General features: G+C 38.0%; 1 protein-coding gene across 1 annotated transcript in view; it reads left to right on the plus strand.

The window, feature by feature from the left end:
* Nucleotides 1-11314: 11314 nt before the first annotated feature.
* STC2 (stanniocalcin 2) overlaps nucleotides 11315-20513 on the plus strand; it is a gene marked incomplete in the record, with an annotated part of 12238 nt that continues 3039 nt past the window's right edge. The window contains 3 exon segments of the mRNA XM_072400942.1: nucleotides 11315-11664; nucleotides 17805-17947; nucleotides 19500-19711. Coding sequence (XP_072257043.1) covers nucleotides 11505-11664; nucleotides 17805-17947; nucleotides 19500-19711 — 515 coding nt within the window.

Genomic DNA, 20513 nt, shown 5'->3' on the forward strand with positions numbered 1-20513 from the left:
TTTCAATATTTTATGTTGCAGACTGATGCTACAACTATTTAATTTCTTTTTTAATTTCATTTCAAGGGCCTCCCATTCCTCTTGATCCCTGCTGAGATATTTCTGAACACACGTGCAATAATTATCGTTTGAAAACAAAAGATCAACAATTATTCCCGATTATTGTGAATGATCATATTGTGTACAATTCTGTACATGATGTAACGATACGATCGTTCATATATAATCCACCAATAATGTACACACTAGATATGAACGTTTGTGAACAGATGTAAGAAAAAGGGTGTTCACTTGTTAGAGGAGGAGTGATTGGTAAGCTCCTGACTGCTGGGTGATGAAATATACTCCTAGTATTAGCACAGAAAGTGAATAATCTTCAGTCTGTTTAATGAGTACAAAGCAAATCCACGATCACTGAACGACTGTACACACAATAGATTACGCACAATCATCGCCCAATCAGATCCGCCGGGATGGTTGTTCGTTTCCAGCGGGATTCCTCGTTTGTCTGCGTCATTGACCAGTCATTGTGCATTTTTTGTTAACAATTATCGAACAATCTTTCATACATCGTTCGTTTCCAACAACAATTATTGCACGTGTGTACGCAGCCTTAGTGAGAGAGGTGACCAAGAACCCAATAGTGAGCTCCAGTGATCCTGTGTGGAGATGAGACAAAGTTCCAGAAGGACAACCACACCTACTACAGCCCTCTACCAATCTGGTCTTTTATGGCAGAATGAAAAAACACATGAAAACTAATTTGGAGTTCGCAAAAAAGGAACTCAGAATGACTCTAGTCTGATGAAACCAAGATTGAACTGTTTAGCCTTCATTCAAAACGTTATGTCTGGAGGAAACCAGGCATCGTTCATCACCTGCCTAATACCATGCCAGCAGTGGAGTATGGTGGTGACAGCATAATACTGTGGGGGTGTTTTTTAGCAGCAGGTAATAGGGCCTGGTCACGGTTGAAGTAAAGCTGAATGGAGCAAAGCACAGAGATATCCTCAATGAAAACCTATTCCACAGTGCTCATGACCTCAGATTGGGCAGAAGGTTCACCTTCCAACATGAGATTGACTCAAAGCACATAGTGAAGACAACACAGAAGTGGCTTAGGGACAACTAATAAGCCAAATGCAACCTGACTGATCTTGAGACGGTTTGCAAAGACAAATGGCAAAAAATTCCCAATCAATGTATGCAAATCCTGTTGCATCATAGCCAAAAATACTTGAGGCTGCAATTGCTGTCAAAGGTGTTTTGATTAAGTACTAAGTAAAGGGACTTGTCTTAAATGCAGTTCCCTAGAAAATGATCTCCATAATTGAGATAGGTGCTTTGTTAACTCATACTCATATTCTCACCTCTATTCCATATTTACCTGAATGGGCAGTTAGGTACAACTGGCGATGACGGTGTCCAATACTCTAGAGGCACTGGACACTTGGTAGTAAGAGGTTCAGCTCTTGGTAGGAAAACAATCCTCCACTGCTGGCTATCACCTACCCCACCAACTATGCACTTACTATTAACAAAATTACAATTTTTGTTCTGTATGGAGTGAATTAAGACCTCTATACACAAAGAGCAAAAAACGCGATTGTTTTGAGCATGCTTCATGGTTTCTGTAAAGACTTTTGGAGGGAGAACACCCACATATCATTATAATCCGTACCACTTGTTTGGCATCAAAAAGACCTTGCTTTTATTGTTATATCAGACAGAGGGTATTCACTTGTTTTATTTGCTGAGGTCTTTCCTATTTTTGTTCCATAAATGTTTTGAATTTGGATTACCTTAGACTTCTCTGTCAAGGGTTGATTACATTGCTGATCATTTTTTTTCTGTACAGAACTTTTTGTCTGTTCATGTCTGCTGTAAAATGATTTCTTTTTTGTATCCTAAACCAAAATACATACACTTATAAAAATATATTAGGTCCAGAGGAAAGGTTAAATGCAGGTCCTGAGGGCCATGAAAAGCTAGTAGGTTATGTTGCTGAACTGCAGTGGCATGCAGAATACTTTCCACAGGGGCATAGGCTGCATATTGTGCTCTTCATTTTATGATTAAAACTTATAATGTAGCCATAGTGTATTATTAATTACTGCTTTGTCTGGCTGAGAATTTTCTCAGGCCAGCTGTTTTCAAGCAAAAGAAATTTTGCTACTTTGAAAGTGGCTCTGAAAATATGTTTTGTTGTACAAATGATGCTTACCTTCTTCTTTTATTAACTTGCCTTTAGGATTTAAGTAACAAATTCCTTTGCATGGAAGTCTTGATGGCTACAAACCCAGTTTAACTGGTAAATGCCCATCTAATAGTTAAGATAAGTTTGTCAGATTCATCACTGATTTAGAAATTTATTTGCAAAAATTTGCATTTGTTTTTTATTAGTTTGTTTTTCTCCAGTTATTAAAAGCTTGGGATAGAAAACAAAGATCTAAGCCATCTCAGATCCACGACAAACAGAAATGGGGCAGCCTAAGAAAATTCTGGCTTTCCAAAGAACAGTTCACTCTTTGTAACTTCTAAATAAGCATGAGTTTCAGCTTTGGTTAACATTAGACTTTAATGCTAACATTAGACTTGCTTTAAGGGCTTTAGGGTTTAATAATTATCATTTAATCCTAAAGGATTACAGTATAATAATATACATGGTGCCATAACACATGATATTACCTCATTTTGCTGCTTGGGTTGAGTAGCTGGATGATTTCCAGTACACTCGGGGGCTTGTTCTTTTGATCTCTCTTTCCAACATGCCCAGTAATGATACAATCAAATTTGATTACAATAATAAGAAAAAATTCTTTGTTTTTAGACCCTATGAATTGTTTTTTTGGGCCATTTGCCTTGTTTCAACAGCTGTATCCCAAAGCAAAGGCTGTTTACAAACAGGAAAAGTGAAAAAGGGAGGAGATTAGATTAATTAGACAGATATATATATATATATATATATACATAAATGTTTTATACAGTCCAATACTAAGCTATACCATTAAATATTTGTATCATTGTATCATGCTTGTAAACTAGTTATACTGACATAACAATTAATAAACTTATAAGTAGATTGGACAGTTCAGAAATCTTCTTCTCTCCCCCATTGCCTACAATTATTTGCACTGTGACTGGTTAAAACTATCACATGCTAATGTCATACTGTAGGCAAACTCAGTTATCGATTGTAACTCAGTTATCATCTTTGCTACTGCAAAGCATACGCAAAAGGTGGCTTCATATGTGGGGTAATATTATAATATTATAGGGGTAGTGTGTAATCGCAGCATCGAGTACATTTTTTCTTTTAATTGTAGAAACTTATATTAAAAAAAAATATTATATATTTATATGTGTATATTTATATATATATATATATATATATATATATATATATGTATATATAATAATTATTATTATTTTTATTATTACCACATGTGGCTCTGCTCTGTGACAACACAAGCATGTGTCAAGGTTAATAATGTGTTATTATTGGTTATAACCAATCCTTTTTCTGGCTACTGTTTTTGCTTACAATTTTTTTTTCTTTTTTTTTTTTCTTGTCCTTACTGCTCAATGCTTAGATGAAGTATACAGCTCAGCGATGGTTCTGCACATAAAGGCAAAAGAATTCTGCCGCCAGTAGCTCATTGTTCTGCAAATGTAAGCCTAAAGCATTGAGTCTTCAAATGTAGGTGTAAAGCATCTACAGTAGATGTACAGTTTTCCTTCTTGGGTTTTAACTTCAAAAATATTTAAAATCTTTATTAAATGTTTTAGCGTTTTACTGAATTTCAGTATAGGAAGAAATTAAGAGATGATAGGATCAGGTAAAACATTTTTGATAGATATAGACTTTATATGCCAAGGAACAATAGGGACCATCTGGAAAAAATAAATTGTGCTTCACCATTCCCTTTAAAACTCTACCTTTTGTCTTTGATTTCTTCCAAAAAAAGGCCAGGGCATTCCCTAACTGTATATCTGAAGTAATAATGCATTTTTACTTGAATAACTAGTTGCACAAAATTAAGAGTGAGATTTTCACTGTGCTGCTAACTGTTCTGCTTGCTGGAGAGAGACATGTAGCTGAGGGCCTGCATAAAATCACCCTACTTTGGCTTTATCCAATGGACCTGATCTGCTGCTGTTTCCAAAATATTTTTTCATCAGTAACCAGATCATCAGTCATTTCGGGGAAAGTCCTGACTGGAGGCATAAAAGTCTTGTATCAAGATAGAAACCTTCACTCTGAAATAAGGCTGGATTTAATAAAGCTTTCCAAGGCTGGAGAGGATACATTTTCATCAACTTGGGTGATCCAGCAAACCTGGAATGGATCTGGTCCAGGATTGAAAACATTTGCTAACAAATAGCAAATTACTTTTAAGAAATCTTTTCCAGGTTTGCTGAATCACCCAGCTTTACTGGTGAAAGGGTATCTTCTCCAGCCTTGGAGAGATTTAATAAATCAGGCCCAAAGTGTGAAACAAAACATGAGAAGGAAGTAATTTAGAAAAAACTAATTAGCAGGTAGCTTCAGCAAGTTCTGTTTGCTAGCCATTATACATATAGTATTTAAATGCAGCATAGTTGTGTGTAAAGTTGTGCGTGTCTGTGTGTAAGTTTTGTCGTCCCTGCACTGCCAATTAATGGCTGAAAATCGTAGGAGGGAAGAAGAAAAAAAGGTAGATGGCAGCGCCCAGTGATTGAATGGGGATAGGTGAGTAGCATAGGTTTTGTTCCGCTTTGAAGAGTATTACTGTTTTTTTTTTAGACCTGCAATCAACCGCAGTTTCCTAAATTGGGCAAAATATTCAAACATGGCTTCCTTGTTTGAGGATAATCTCACAGCTGTAGTAACAAATTTGTCCAATTTTTTGTGTTTGCAATATTGGCTTAGCGCTGATTCTAGCAGTTTATTCTTCCTAAATGTACATAGAAGACCATATCACTTCAGCTCAAAGTAGGAAGTGGCTACAGAAGCTAAGCAGAATCCATTTTTAGTTACATTACAAAAATCAGAAGTTTTCTAAAACACCTGCAATGTATCTATCTGATCTGGGAATAATGTGCTTTCAATCAGTAAATGTTAGACTTTGTTATTTTGCCTGTTCAGGTCTGTGTAAAAGTCCAGTCCAATCCACATATACTCACCTCCCATGTGCTTCTATGCTGTACAAGAGTACAGCAAAGATGAGCATAAATGAGTTAGAGGAAAGTCTTTCAAGAGAATCTGGACACATTACTAATCATTTATTAGTGAAAGGACTGCCTAGAAAGCACTGACCACTCCTACTGCTCTGTTGTTTACAAGCAAGATTATGCCGCATTTAAACCAGCAATAAAAATATTAAGTAGAAGCAGGTGAGTGTTCTATTTAGCAACCTTGATGGTGGCAAAGTGTTTCAGTGATAACATTGCAATCTCAAAGCATGAGCCTGATTATCAGGAGATGTATAGAATAAAAATAATTGTGTTTTTGTTGAACTGTATTGTTGACAAAGTTGAGCACACGTGTATACACGTGTTTGCACGTTCATGTGTATGTGTGATATGCAATGTTTTTATTTTTGAGAATCAAAGATGTAATTAATATGATTGCAAAACTAAATAAATACACCTTTTTGCTGGTGTCAACTGTATTTCAATATCTATGGTGGCTGGTCCTCAGTATGACCTCAGATGGGAACAGTACAGCCTCACCAATAAAAAAAATCCAGTTTACATAGTAGTATAGTCTGTTTGTGTTTCCTTTTCATCTGTTTAAACGAGCCATCTGCCAAAACCAATACGGGATCAACCAGTCACTGTCTGTAGGTATCTACCAGGATAAACCTCACAGGGCCCTACTTGTTGTGGAAATTTGCTGAATATAAATAGAAAACAGGCCAAAAATGTAAGGTAGAATTGGCTAAAGTGTGGGCTGCAAAATAGAAGGATGCATGGGGAACATTTAAGGTCAAACCTTCACTTGAAAAAATAGGAACTAAAGGTGGTGTGAATATTCCGACATACTTTTTTTGCCATATCTCAAATATTTGGATAAGTATCCATCTGAAGCCGAATACAAAGCCAAACAGTTCATTTAACTATAAAAAGAGCATAAAAACACAACTTCTGTTTTGTTTCATAGGGTCATTGAGTTTTATTACACACTCTTGTTCTTGTCATTCCTATAGTACAAATGTACAGTCCAGTTTTGAAATAGAAAGACAAGCCTTTCTTGTCCTATAATTCAAACAGAGCATAAACAATTCAAATATTATGGCTTAATAGAAACTATTAGTAAAAGTTTCAGGTGTGAATGGACCTAATACAGCTTTCTTTTAACACTACTATAACATAGAAATATTGTTATCATAAAAATATTATTACTTCTGCAAAGTCACTCATATCTTCCTCAGCATAAGTGCCATTCCCAACAGAGCTGGCTTTTTCAATGTCCTGCACAACCATTTGAGCACCACCAGATCTTTTCTAAACTAAGGCTACGTACACACATTTGACTAGACAAAAGACTGAAATATGCATGAACGAGCTCTATACATACAGCGCAGTTGTGCTCTATGGAGAGGGGAGGGGGTAGAACGAGCGAATGCCACCCCCGCTGTGTTGGACGGCCGACACTCGTCAGATTCATGTCTGATATCAGCCCTGAAGCGATAATTGGACGAGAATCCTCTGACGTGTGTACGTAGCCTAATTGGCATAGTAAACTGCAATATACTACTGTTGGTCTTAGGTGTAGATATCTTTTACTGTAAAGGGGGGGGGATGTATTACTCATCTTTAAACAATGATAAGCAAATCCATTTTTATTGAACCAAAACAGACAGATACATATAGTGGTTTCTGAAAATCTACTTGAATGAGACCAAAACCCCATCTAACCCCTTTGTTGCTTTCTTTTACATTTAGTTAAAGTTAAAGTTAGGGTATCTAAGTAAAAAACAGTCTAGCCTCCGTATAAATATGCCTATGACTGATGTCATATAAGTGTGTTCAGCACCAAATCTGACAGCTGAAACAACACATTTCAGCAGGGTGTGCTCCATGTGTCAGCCACATTAGATGAACGTACGCTTGGCTGTTTGACAACACAGCAGAGCTTAAGATACAAACGTACAGAATGACATACCTTTAAGCATTGCATTTCAAATGTAGCAATATGCAACATGCAGAATATGACAATAAAGACAAATAACTAACTTTTTGGCTCTTGTAGGCTTTTTGTTTCTGCTCCAAACTACACAGCGCATCCACAGGAACTACATGATCACTATCTCCATGTAAGTCATCTGAGAAGCAGGAAGTAAAGATGGCGGCGACCATCTCTGCAACGATGATAGGTTCTTCACCTGGCATCGCTACAGGGTAACAGCATTAGGTAAGTGATTAGATTATGTGCCATAATCGACATGTATGCTGTACATACTTGCTGATAATGGCAGAAGCTTACCAGCTGCACTGAGTTTAGTTCCACCGTAAGCAGAGATACCTTTGGGGATCACTGAACACTTTATAAATGGAAAAAAAGTGCAGGTTTTGGTAGTGATGTAGTGCAGAAAGAGTATGCCGATATCCACTGTCGCTTATACAGTAAATGTCCCTTCTCTAATTTGGCCAAAAACAGAGTCTTTTCAACCCCAGAAGTTTTTCAAGTGATAGAAACCATCTCTGAACCCTTGACCTCTCAGTGGCCTTACTCAACTCATTCTCTTTAGAGCTTGTGATCTTTCTTTGCACTTAAAAAGACACTGTTGCCAAACCATTCATTCCAACAAAAATCTTCCCATATGATTTTATGTGCATTTATTGTGTTTTATGTTATTTACGTTATTTACATTTAAAAACCTTTATTTTCTAGACATCCAAAAAGCCTTAAGACATCTGCTGCGGGGTGGTACCTTCTCACAGATGATGTCAGCAGCCCTGGCTAATTTAGAGCTAAAGGTAGTGAAAGTAAGAGATAAGCCAGCACAAATAGTAATTAGACACAACAAGGACAGGAGAGGGAATGAACAGAAGCATGTATCCATTTCAAATTTTCAGTCTCACATCCTTTTGAGCTGCTTACAAACAGTGGACCAATAAGTTTCCATCCCAGTTCTACAGTGGATTGCACTGTAGAACTGCATTTCATCTCCAGGACTCCACACCATACTGTGCAAGGCAATATGCCCTCTTTGTCGATCTTCAGAGAAAGAATAAGATATAAAAAAATTCCAAGGAATTCCATAATGAAGACCAACAACATCCCTAAAAAAACAATTTGGTTATGAAAACATATGCTCATAAGCTCCTCCACATTCAGCTTGGATAATGCCATGGATAATGGTAGGTGTGTTCTTATATCTTGTGTACTCCACCCCCCCCCACCACCACCACCTCCATCACCACCACCACCACCTCCATCACCACCACCACTACCTATGTCTATTTGTGTGAATGAGGTATGGTAGTGGTCTGGCATAGACAAGCACGAGATCAGTGTAGCCATTTAATGTACTATGAACTCTGTTTGAGCTGGATTTAGAGCTCAATAAGTTCCAGGAAAGTGATAAAGGAAGATGCTTTCCTTATTCAGTTCACATTTGCTGAACTGTGTTCTGGTGGTTCTGTGGGTGCTATCAGATGAACAAGCTTGCTTTACTTTTTCTTTTTTTCATTAGTGGTTACACAGCAAGAAGTTATAGGAAAAGTTGAACTACTTTATTAATCTGACACCCAACTCAAGACTTATAGTATGTATCCCAAGAAAAACGGTCCAGCAATGCCAATGTTTCTGTTGGAAAATATGGCAGTGTAATAGTGGTCCAATTACAGTCACAATAATTCACACTAAATTTTCAAAATTGTGTAAAAAACAAAACGTACTGTGTACATAGGAGAAAAGGTTTTGCTTCCTCATTTCTGAGCCTCTGGCAAGAAGAACATAGTGGTGACATCACCAAATCATCCGAGACTAGTAGTCAGAGGGAGCAATACCAGATACCTCACACTACAGGAAACTGCACTGTTATTTTCCAAAAGGAATTTTTGTTGTGTTTAAGCACAAATACCATTTCTACTATACATTTACTATATCTCCTATAACATAGCAAATCTTTTTTTTGTGAATACAGGATGACATTAAGATAATACTTACCTTTTACCATGGCCACCAATTATTGTGCCATAGTGGCACATTTGTGTAATGCACTTGCTTTAACACAGTTAGCCTTCCCTACCATGAAATGGCCAGGGTCTTATGTTTGGTTTCCTGGACAGAAGTTATTTTTCCTCCCCTCCTAGCAGTCATACATGGAGTTGCTTCAGTACCTTCTTATTCACTGCCTGGGATTTAGTATGCAGATCAGGAGTACTGTTGTCACTCTGTCTTTTTTTAAATATGAATACTTGTAATGTGTCAGTAATTCAGAAAGTATTTATACTAGAACCACATTAAACAAAAATGGCAGCCTTCATGTTTCTTTACATACAGTATGTTCTTTGCAAAATCTGAACGGGGACATCAAGACTTTTCTGCTGATCTTCAGCTGAAAACAAGTCACCGACCTAAACTGTGCAGATCAGGAGTTTCAACTGTGTAAGCCAATTCCTTATTTTAGTCCTGTGTCCTAGAGACGGTAAAAAAGGCAGAATGACCCGAGCACATGGCAGTTTTAGAAGATTGTCATGCCCGCATGTTTTTCCTAATACAGGTTTCCTTTTAAAATCCTCTATATATTATGAATACGCTTTGGAAACAATTAGATATATCCTAAATCTATATAAGAAACAATACAATATCTATTTTTTTTAATGATTGATTTGAATCTGCGACACTCTTCAAGCTGCAGGTTCACATGCACATTCTCACCACAGTATGAATAGGTCCTAACATTATGAAAAATTTGGTATCCAGCTACTCCCATTCATGTATATGCATGCATCCACAGCATAGCAACATCAAACATTAGGGTGCCATAAAAACATTGTCAAACATAACCCTTCCTTGTCTGATCCTGAAATGAGAATCTGCATGCTGCAGTGTGTTTCTGTGTGGTCCTGACCTGGGGATGCACATGTATATGCATGTTCTCAGTTCTAGTAAAAGCAGTACTTCATTTTCTGCATTTCCTGGCTCCAGCATACAAGTCCACTACTTTTATCAAGCATCTACAGGTATATTCTACTTAGCTCTTAATATACTTATATTTGCCTTCCCTTTGCTCCCTCACAAAGATAATAATGACTTTTTTTAATAAAACTTTTTTTTACATACATACTTTTTTGACCAAATAGTGTTATTACTGTTACTGTGCTCCTCTATGCAATATAACCAGACCATGAAGGAACTGGAAAGGGGCTGTACATAGATTACTAAAAAAAAATCACATCCTACAGCCTCAAAAGTGCGTGTGTGTGGTGTGTGTGTGTATGTGGCTCTTTATATATGCTTTGATGAGTGAATGTCAGCTTGCAGGAGTGGGCTTAGGCTATGAGTTACAAGTTTTTGCTTGCTCACACCCCTAAACTGCTTCCTCAGATAAGACATGCAGCAGCCCATAGATAATGAATGTGGCAGCAATGAATGAATGAATCTCTTTTTTCAGATGTCTTTGAAGCCACACATTGAGGTCGGAAATCCAGCAATAGAGAATATTATTAATATTAATAATAAACAGGATTTATATAGCGCCAACATTTTACGCAGAGCTGTACGTTAATGCAAATGACAGACAGTGACACAGGAGAAGAAATGTACTTGGAGCAGTACAGGTATTCCTTGTAGCTATAGCTATCAGGGCTGTGTCTTAGTAAATCCTCTCCAATAATAGGGGCACAGAGAGTTGGAATGTTGTACGTGTGGCTTACACTTCATATTTACCCAAGGATAAAGGGCTAATACTTTCCACACCAGTAATATCCCAATATACATAAGCACAGTGGGGGCACAGGAGGTGACTTTTAATTCATGGCCATTTCCTATTCATAGTCGGACTTCTTTACACACATGCTGCTCTATAATCACTGCTATCTGGCCTCACACGTGACATGTCCCCTTTAAAATATTATATTCATCAGCTATAAAGAAACCTGCAAGTGACGCTGAGCACCATGGAGCTGCAGAGGCTGGAGTAGCCGGGCTGCCTATGTGATCTGTATTGTTACCCTGCCCGATGAGTGGGACATCCATCATCTACCTCGCCGTAGTAGTGAGTGGGCGGAGTCGCCCCGCCCACTCCGAATGTTGTCAAAGCGGCGAGAGCCTGTGATTGGTGCACACACAAGACAACACCTGCTTGACTCCTTCATTCATGTGACAGCAGAGCTCGCAGGGGATATTTGAGGCACCATCCCTCCCCGATCCTCATCATTCCCAGTATTTGTCGGGCAGCTCGTGTTGCGCTCACACTGAAGGGGGCTGGTCAGGGCTGCAAGTACAGGCTGATCTGTCAGCCTCTCTCCAGCAGCACTCATAGTAGCAGCATTCATACAACAAGACCATGTGCACAGAACTTCTCCACAGGCTGCTCACTCTGGGGCTGGTGATTGCAAGCATTGATGCCGTGTTTGGGACAGATGCCACAGACCTGCCTGAAAGCAACCAGGACAGAGCAGACAAACTGGCCAATCAGAAAGGAAGACTGTCCCTGCAGAATACAGGTAATTCTACAAATCCTTCACACATCCAGGCTTCCTAGCAAGGAATGCCTCGATATTGTCTGACGTACCTACCTGTCCAGACTTCTATGTGTCACATGTACCTGTAATGATCTAGATTTATCGTATACTGATGTCTGCAAGTGAAGCAAGGATTAATATTTATAACATAATCTATATATTAATAATCTGATAAAGTTATGAAGAGGATGAAGTTCTTTCCTGGTCCTTGTATGGATATCTGTCCATCTGTTGTAGTCATCTATCTTACATTGATATGGATATCTATATCCATCGATCTGTGTGCCAGTATCCTTCTCTTATCTTGCAGACACCTTTCTTTGTATTCTGTCATTAATATCTATCTATCCATCTATCTATAATCATCTATCCATCCACCCACCTATCCATATTAGATGATAACACACATAGGTCCAAATGCTATACACCGATTGGAATCCAGATGTGTAGCTATTATTTACCACTATCTTTTCATTGTATCTAATACCTAAGGTTAATACCATCACTTACATGATTCAGATATATATATAACTGATTCAGATCTGAAATGTAGAAACCCTATCTAGTATGTGGTCACAAAATAAGCACAACTTTGTTGAAAAATACATTTCCTATGCAGTTACAAATATTATGAGAATATGGCAAAGTACATAATTGTGGGAGATGTTTCTAGCATTAGAAGCTTGATGACAGGCGGTGAGATTTGCAGTGTGTGAATGCTTGTGTTAAAGCACGTGCTAAGTGTGCCTGCTAGGGGAGGAATACTCCAGTCACATGGGGATCGCAGAGTTAATTCCTGCAAGTCAGAGACTAAAAAAAAGCATTCATCCCCAGACAGGCTGCTGTAGTAAATAGGATGGTGTTTTGTCTGACTGGACCAAGGCTGGGATCTTTTACAAGAAATGCCCTGTCTTATGTTTAGCAAACATGTCAGCAAGAATCAAGTTTGCCAGTTCAGGTAACAATAGCACTTTGAGGTTATTGGTCAGTGCCCAAGAAAGCATTTTTGTACAGAAAGGTTGTACTGTAAAAGTCTGTTTTCAGAGTCATGGTATGTGCTGATCTGTAACATTTTATTTGGAATATTTACAGATTTTCAGTAAAAACACATTTTACAGTAAATAATGTGTTTTAAAGACTTGATATATAGAAGAAGCTAACAACCAGAAGACGGGAGGACTAGGCTGGAATTCATTTGTCCCTTTCTAAAAACATATGTTCAAATATGAGCTCTGAGTGAGAAAATGTAACAATACAGACATTGATAGGTGCAGGACTGGCAGTCAGTAACTTATTGAGGGAATTTTACACTTATCTGCTCTGCTCATCAATCACAGCACCAGGTGAAAGCTTCTAGTAGTTCTGTTGCAGTTTTGAGAGGTTTTGTAACTGAATACATAATTGGCTGTAAACTAGAGTCACAACAAGCTATGTACTAAAACAGCCACATTTTACCATGACCACAAATCAGTGTAGCAATATGGCAAATTTCTTTAGCTTTTTCATTTAAACCCATGGTGACCATGAAAGGGTTAGATAGTTCTGCTTGCCCCCATCTTCTCCACAGACCAATGTTTCCCATTCCCCCCTACCAGTTGTTGTGTAAACTATAAGTTCCACCAATGGGCCTAATTCTGATTTCTGGCTGCAAAAGTGACATGGTATTTGCAATTCCATGGATTGCCTGTGCCAATTTACCAGTAAGCATTTATTTTCAATCTTCCACTAGAGAACATTGCATTAGCTTTGTGGTCTAGAGAACCCTGCCTGTGTGTGTTTCTGTCAGACATAAATACATTCCAGGCAAGCTATGCTTGATAATGATTTATTTTGTTTACAAGCCACTGGCTAGCAGTGTGCCAACTGCATAGTGAGTAAGGGCCCCTGTTTAGTCAGTATATACAGAAACATGAATAGCAAAAAAAAAAATAAACTGGAATTTATGAAGGTTCTGTAAATTTAAAAGCTTAAAAAGGACACCAGGACCCAAAACTGCAGTCATTATGGGGGACAGCATATCTTAAAATTCATTGACAAGTAACAGGTTCTCCTGTGAACATCATGAGGATCAGTCAACAGAAAGAGATCTATATGATGGATGGAAGCTACAGATGGCCAATGCTGTCCACTAGAATGTCTCCAATACCATACTATACCAGTAAAAGAAGTCACTGCGTTCATTCAAATGTAATAAAGGTATGTAAAGTGCTCTTGTGTCTGATTCCTATCAGATATTCGCCAATCACATGAGAATATTTTCAGTAGGTGATCCCAAACCTAACTACTAGGATAGGTACTACTAGGTAGACATCTACAACACTAACAAACAAAATGCTGAGAGGTTAGCAGTGGCTGCCTCTCTATCTCTAGATTTCCTCAAATGCATGCACATATATAAGAAGCAAATACAACAAATAAACAAATGCCACTTTAAAGTACAGTTAAAGTCACAGAAACAAATGTTCAATCCATTGGGCATTATTCTAGAAACCACAAATTTTCTTAGTCTTCCCTCAATGTTAATTTTATTATAGTTGTGCAGTGTGGTTTGCTGTCCAGTGCACATCTTACAGACATGGCAAGGCAGTGTTTGGAATAAGCAATAGTTACAAAACCAGTTTCAGAACCAGTAAATAGCCTGGTAATAGTCTATTATTATAAGTTAAACATCCTCTCAATCATCTAAAAATTAACTAATCATAAGTTTTATTCATAAATCCTAGCATGTCTTTCTCTAATCCCTTTAGCCACTAGTACTCAGGAAAAAACCTGCATAGAATTTCTTGCAAAAGATTGTACGCATTTTATTTTACACTGAGCACTATGGGGTTAGTCCATTAAATCCCAAGGTTCAAGTCACAGTCTAGAGTAGATAAAGGCATGTTTTGGAATTAGAATAATAGAAGTAGTCTGGTAATCTTGTGAGAACAGGGAATTCTCCTTTACTTTGTTTTTACTTAGGACAGAAATATTTGCTAAGTACAACAGCCAACCTCAGTACAAGTAGGGTCACACTTCCTGACTGCTCCAGCAGATGTTTAAAACATACAGTGCTTCCATGGGTCACAGGGTCAGCATTTTGTAACGTATTTGATATCCTCAATTTACAACTCATAGTGAACTGAACAGCCAAGCATGAGGGACAAGAGGGATGTTTTCAAAACATTTATGTTACTTAGATACTTCTTCAGTTATGTGACGTGACCTAGAACAGAACAGCTAGAGGCAACCTCGTCGTCATGATAAAACAAGAGAATTGTGAGTTTATGTTGTATACAGTGTTTTTTATGTGATATGTTTATATTACGGAAAATAAAAATCATTTGTTTTTCTGAATCCTTCACTACACTTTACCTTCTAGGATAAATTCAGATAAGCGGTTGACAGCCACGTGGGTAATCACTACTGGCCACTCAGTTTCCACCACTATGTGTCCAAGAGCAGTAAGGAGGAGGAATTGCCACATGTCACAAAGGATCCTGAGTTATCTGCTATCCTTCAAAACTTTTGAAATCCTTGCAACTGCTTGCTAATTCATTTAAAATGTGTTCCTATTCAAGTCTCTGGTTTAATGGTAGACTGCCCTGAGATGTTGCAGGCAGCTTATGAAAAAGGCTATGCAACTGCATGGCCTTCAAACACCTGTGAAAAATGGGCTTTGAACCGCTCTCAATGGATTTGATGATATTCTGGGCTTTGGGGGATTCAGGTTCCAAAGTGGTAAACTACAGCGGTACCACATGGAATAACTGCCCTTTTGAAGATAGCCATAGGATGTCAGGTGTCCTTGTTGACTTTAGTGTCCAGGGACAAAAGGTACAAGTAGCCATTTTTTTGGACTCCAGTTGTTTTTTTGGTATCAGATTGAGCATCTGCACTGTTTCTCTTGCAACATCTGGTTAGGAATTTGGCATTTATTCTATTACCTGTCTGGTCTGTTGATTCTATTCCTCTTCTAGTTTGTCCAGCACAGCTTATATGACTTTTCTTTGTCAGGCTATCTTGCTTGGGGTATTGTTATGGATGCTTGTCTTGGGCATACAGCATGAGCAGAGAGCATTTGAACCAAATTTAATTGCCAGCAGCCCAATCCCCTTTTAACTTGGCCAAAATGGCCTTAAATGTAGCATGCGGGGCATTATGTCCTTCCCATAAACCGGGAACCCTACAAGCTGTTGCAAACAATGGTCAAATCAGTCAAATTACTTGCGATAAAAAGACTATAAAAACAGCTAAGCAGAAGAATACATATCAGTGGGATGCTATTATTAATGTTTTCAGTGCTGTACGATAGCAGTATAGTAATCCTAAACCCACCCTAAATTGTGATCCAATCATCTATGCAGCAGAGTCTCACAACACCTTGATCTTTCTGTAAAAATCTAATTATTTGTAGTGGTGTTCATATTCATTAATCCAGTGAATGCTGCCTAAACTGGATTGTCCAATCACTGCAAAAAAGTAAAGTTTGTACTTATGTATATGTAATTGTGGCATCTTCCCATTCATGCTCCAGTTTGTTTGTAAGACTGCAGTGGGCTCTAATAGGGAGAGATCACCACTTGCACACACTATATTCTTTCTGTGCAGGCTCATATCCATAGCATTAATATACTGAACATGGAGATTTTTCTAAAATGTTTACCTTGTGTGTAATTTTAATTGTGTAATAACCTAATTTTAATTACACACAAGTGCCACCAAAGGTACCAGGCAATGTTTTTTTCTGTTGCTATTGCTAATAATATGATTTAAACTAAGTAGTATGTACACAGACAGTGCTTCAGTTAAATTTAAATAATAGATCAGACCAGAATCAGTGAAATGAGCATTGATGCAGTTTGATGATGAAACTGTTTAAAAGGGAACATCAGAATCTGAACGTGTTTCAAGTTACTTCAGGCTTTCAAAGGCAGAGGAATTTATTATAACCAGGCTTCAGAAACCATGAATTTATCATCACTGTTGACATTGTCCCAAAAAACAAATACTTGTACAGCTAGTCTCTGTGTTACATATGAGATGGGAACTGTAGGTTTGTTCTTAAGTTGAATTTATATGTAAGTCGGAACAGGTACATTTTTGTACCTCTTTTTAATATATGCAATTAGGACAGATGTTTGTCTCAACATATTATTAGGCAGCTTGGTGTCAGTTACTGTATAAAATCCTCACTGTGACCTAATCACAAACAAAGCAAAAAAACTAAAAAAATTATAGCGCTTAGAAATTAATTACTTATGGAGCAAGCTGTGCTTTGATATGAAAAAAGAAACAACTGCAGAGTTTGTCTTGGTCATTAAAGAGTTACAACATGTTACAGATCGACTCAGGTCTTAAGATCACCCACAATCTCAGCTGTGTTTGGCAAAAGATTTCTTCTGCAAGTCATGCAAACTGCCCCTTCCCCCTATCCAGCCTCGGAATCGTCCGTATGTGGGATGTCCTTAATTTGGAACTACCTGTACAAACATGTGATGATTAAAATATCCAAGCAAGGCTCTAGTGAATGATCTCTGATAATGTCCAGGCAAAAGATATCCCTGCACTGATGGAGTCATAGAGTAGTATGTAAGTCTATTTTAAATGGGGTTCAAATGTGTATATGTGCAAATGGCACAAAAAGCATCAGGTATTTCCATAAACTTCATGAGTAAAAGGGGGGGAAATGTAAAGCTTTATGTCAATGAGTATCATTCAAAGGTTTGGAAAATGAACCCAAATATGTCCTTTTAATACTGTTAATGCCAGGTAGAGATTTCCCATCAAGAGAAATTTTTAAACTGAAACAATAACAGAATACATTTGGTGGATCTTTAGGACTGAGATAATATGCAATATCCATGATGGAAATTTGCAAACTGTAGTTGCCAAGATTCATCAAGGTGAACTTCTGAATGAAAGTGGCAAGCAAGATTCACCAGGAGACATTTCTAATTTGACGGTGGCCCCTAGGATAAAACTGCTCTTTACTCCTCAAAATGTGGAAATTAACTCCTCACTGGTGATAAAAATAAAGGTACACCAACAACAATATAATGATTATGATCATTTTACACACATATTTTGAAGTACACATAAAATGATAAGAGTTTTTGACAAAGTGTTCTCTATCATGACAGCTGAAATACAACACTGTCTAGTCAACGCTGGTGATGTGGGATGTGGAGTCTTTGAATGCTTTGAGAACAACTCCTGTGAGATCCGCGGCCTTCATGAAATCTGCATGACCTTCTTGCATAATGCTGGCCGATTTGATGCCCAGGTAACATAATGATAATTTTCCTTTGTGCATACCAAAATGTCTACTTTATAGTACATTAACCTGTATATTGATATCATGACTCTCAAAAATGAACGTCTTTCAGGAAAGGGTTATTGGAGTCATTTAAATATATGTGTTGGAAAGCAGATTATGGGATAATGATTAACTAAAGTAAACCAGGATGATCTCAGAAATCCAGAAATGTACTGAGGGGACTCAATTTACAGACAAGGACATCTTTGCCAAGGGGGAATTAGTAAAGCTTCCTCATTTCAGCCATCAGGTGTCCTCCATTCTATCATTATTGGCCAAGTTATACATCAGCCAAGCTGTAACTCATAGATTTATTTTTATTTCCCACCATCATCATAAAGAATGACTCTATTAACCTCACATCTAGAGTAAGGCTAAATGAGTAAATTTGGGCTGAATTATAGTTGTGGGAGAATTACAATAATAAAATACAATAATAGAAATTTTAAATCAAGGGTCCCCTGTTTTAAACGGTTATTTGTAAAATAAGGAAATTGTGTATATTAAAAATAATAAACCAGGAATTAAAAACCTATAAAGCCATACCCTACTGCACAAATGTTAGGGCAGTGTATTCATTAAAAATGGGTAGCCAATGCACCCAAACCAAAATGACAGTTTTTACCCATAAAATTCAATCATATTGCACAGTGTGTGCAAAACACAAAGATATAAAGCCAGTCTTAAAGAGAAACTAAACTTAAAACTGCCAAAAACAAAAAAAATTACACCTTCAATCCCGCAAGGCAGTCCGATCCATCTGGGGATGTCCTGCCTCGGGTCCCGCATCATGCCGGAGCTGGCGCTCTTCCTGGTTCTTCATCCTACGTTACCCGACCCAGGCGCGAGATCAGGTGACGTAGGTTGGAAAAAAAACTTGGCCAACCCATTGCCCCAGGGTAAGGATGGGCAATTTTTTTTTTTGCATGAAAAGGCTCCTTCTGCGCATGCCCGAGATGCTCGGGCATTTGCAGAAGGAGCACCCAAGAGCCTCCTGGGATGTGTGACATAGGTATACGGGGAGGCTTCGCGTTCCCATTCATTCTCGATCACCAAGTTGATCGAGAATTAGGGGGCGCTGCTGCACTTAAAAAAGGTAAGAAAAAAAGGATGAAAAAAAAAACTTGCCGGTCTCATTGCGCATGCGTAAGATTGGCAAATTTTTGCTCAGGCATGTGCAGAAGGAGCACCCAAGAGCCTCACAGAATGTGTGACATAGGTATACCGGGAGGCTTTGCGCTCCCATTCATTCTCTATAGCCTAGGTGATCGAGAATTAGGGGGCGGTGGTCCACCCTTTTTTTAAAAAAAAAAGGGTGTTCCATTTAAAAAAACAAACAACAGATTTTGTCTACCCTTTTATGTAAAGTGACATTTCTGAGTTTAGGTATGCTTTAAAGTGTCCCAAACCACTAACATTTTCTGCCTAATTTGTTTGAAAAGTAATCCATAATACTAATAGAAGGCCTTTTTATGACATTTCCTTAGCCATTTGAAAACTACATTTTTTTTTCTTCCAGGGAAAATCATTTATCAAGGATGCACTGAAATGCAAAGCTCATGGACTGAGACACAAATTCAGCTGCATCAGTCGTAAGTGCCCAGCTATTAAAGAGATGGTGTACCAGCTCCAGAAGGAATGCTACGCCAAGCATGACCTCTGCTCTGCTGCCAAGGATAATGTTCAAGTGATTGTGGAGATGATTCACTTCAAAGACCTCCTGTTACACGAGTAAGTGATGATGGTCAGAGCATTGCAGCATTGCCAGAGGTGTTTTGAAGCCATTAGTTCTGGAATTCCTCATATGAAAGGTATTGTAGCCAGGAGCACAAAACTGACATTTGGAATAAAATGAAGTCATCCACAGTTTACCACAAATATCCTTTTCTATAAAATTATTTGGCATAATGAAAAAAGGGAAATGCTATCTTACTTATTTATGTAAGTCATATACACATATTAATTGCCCCCCACCTGTACATGAGAACAGTAAATTACACTCTCTTTGTGTGATGTGCCATTTGGTGGATAGTCACATTAACCTACTATGTCCTCATCTCCAAATCTCAGATCGGAGTATTCTTTGAAAATGGGCCAGATCTACTTTCAACCTGAAGTCAAAACCAGCTCCAAATGTTATCTATGAGACCTGGAGCCAGAAGCCAGTTCTCTGCTCAAGAGGCAAATATTTTGTTTTCATATGACCAATTGAGCCAGGGATGCTGTAGTGTGGGAAGTGTATTTCATGAAGAGCACATCCCAAATAGGTAGTGATATTGACTTCTCTTAGTGTTGGCCAATGGATAAGTGTACTTTTCTTTAAAAGTATGTTCATACTTCAATATATGGATTCTGCAAAAGCTCACATACTGTAATTGTGAAAGTTTGTCACATATGTCACATAGTATGTCACAAATGGGATTCAGTAATGACTGTGAGATATTTCTAACTCATTAGTTTAGCACCTTTCATAATGAGGAAATATGTGGCATGCTTGCACATTATGGCACACTTACATACTTGTGTGCTTTCC

This window comes from Pyxicephalus adspersus, chromosome 2 (assembly GCF_032062135.1).
Source record: "Pyxicephalus adspersus chromosome 2, UCB_Pads_2.0, whole genome shotgun sequence".
NCBI lineage: Eukaryota > Metazoa > Chordata > Amphibia > Anura > Pyxicephalidae > Pyxicephalus > Pyxicephalus adspersus.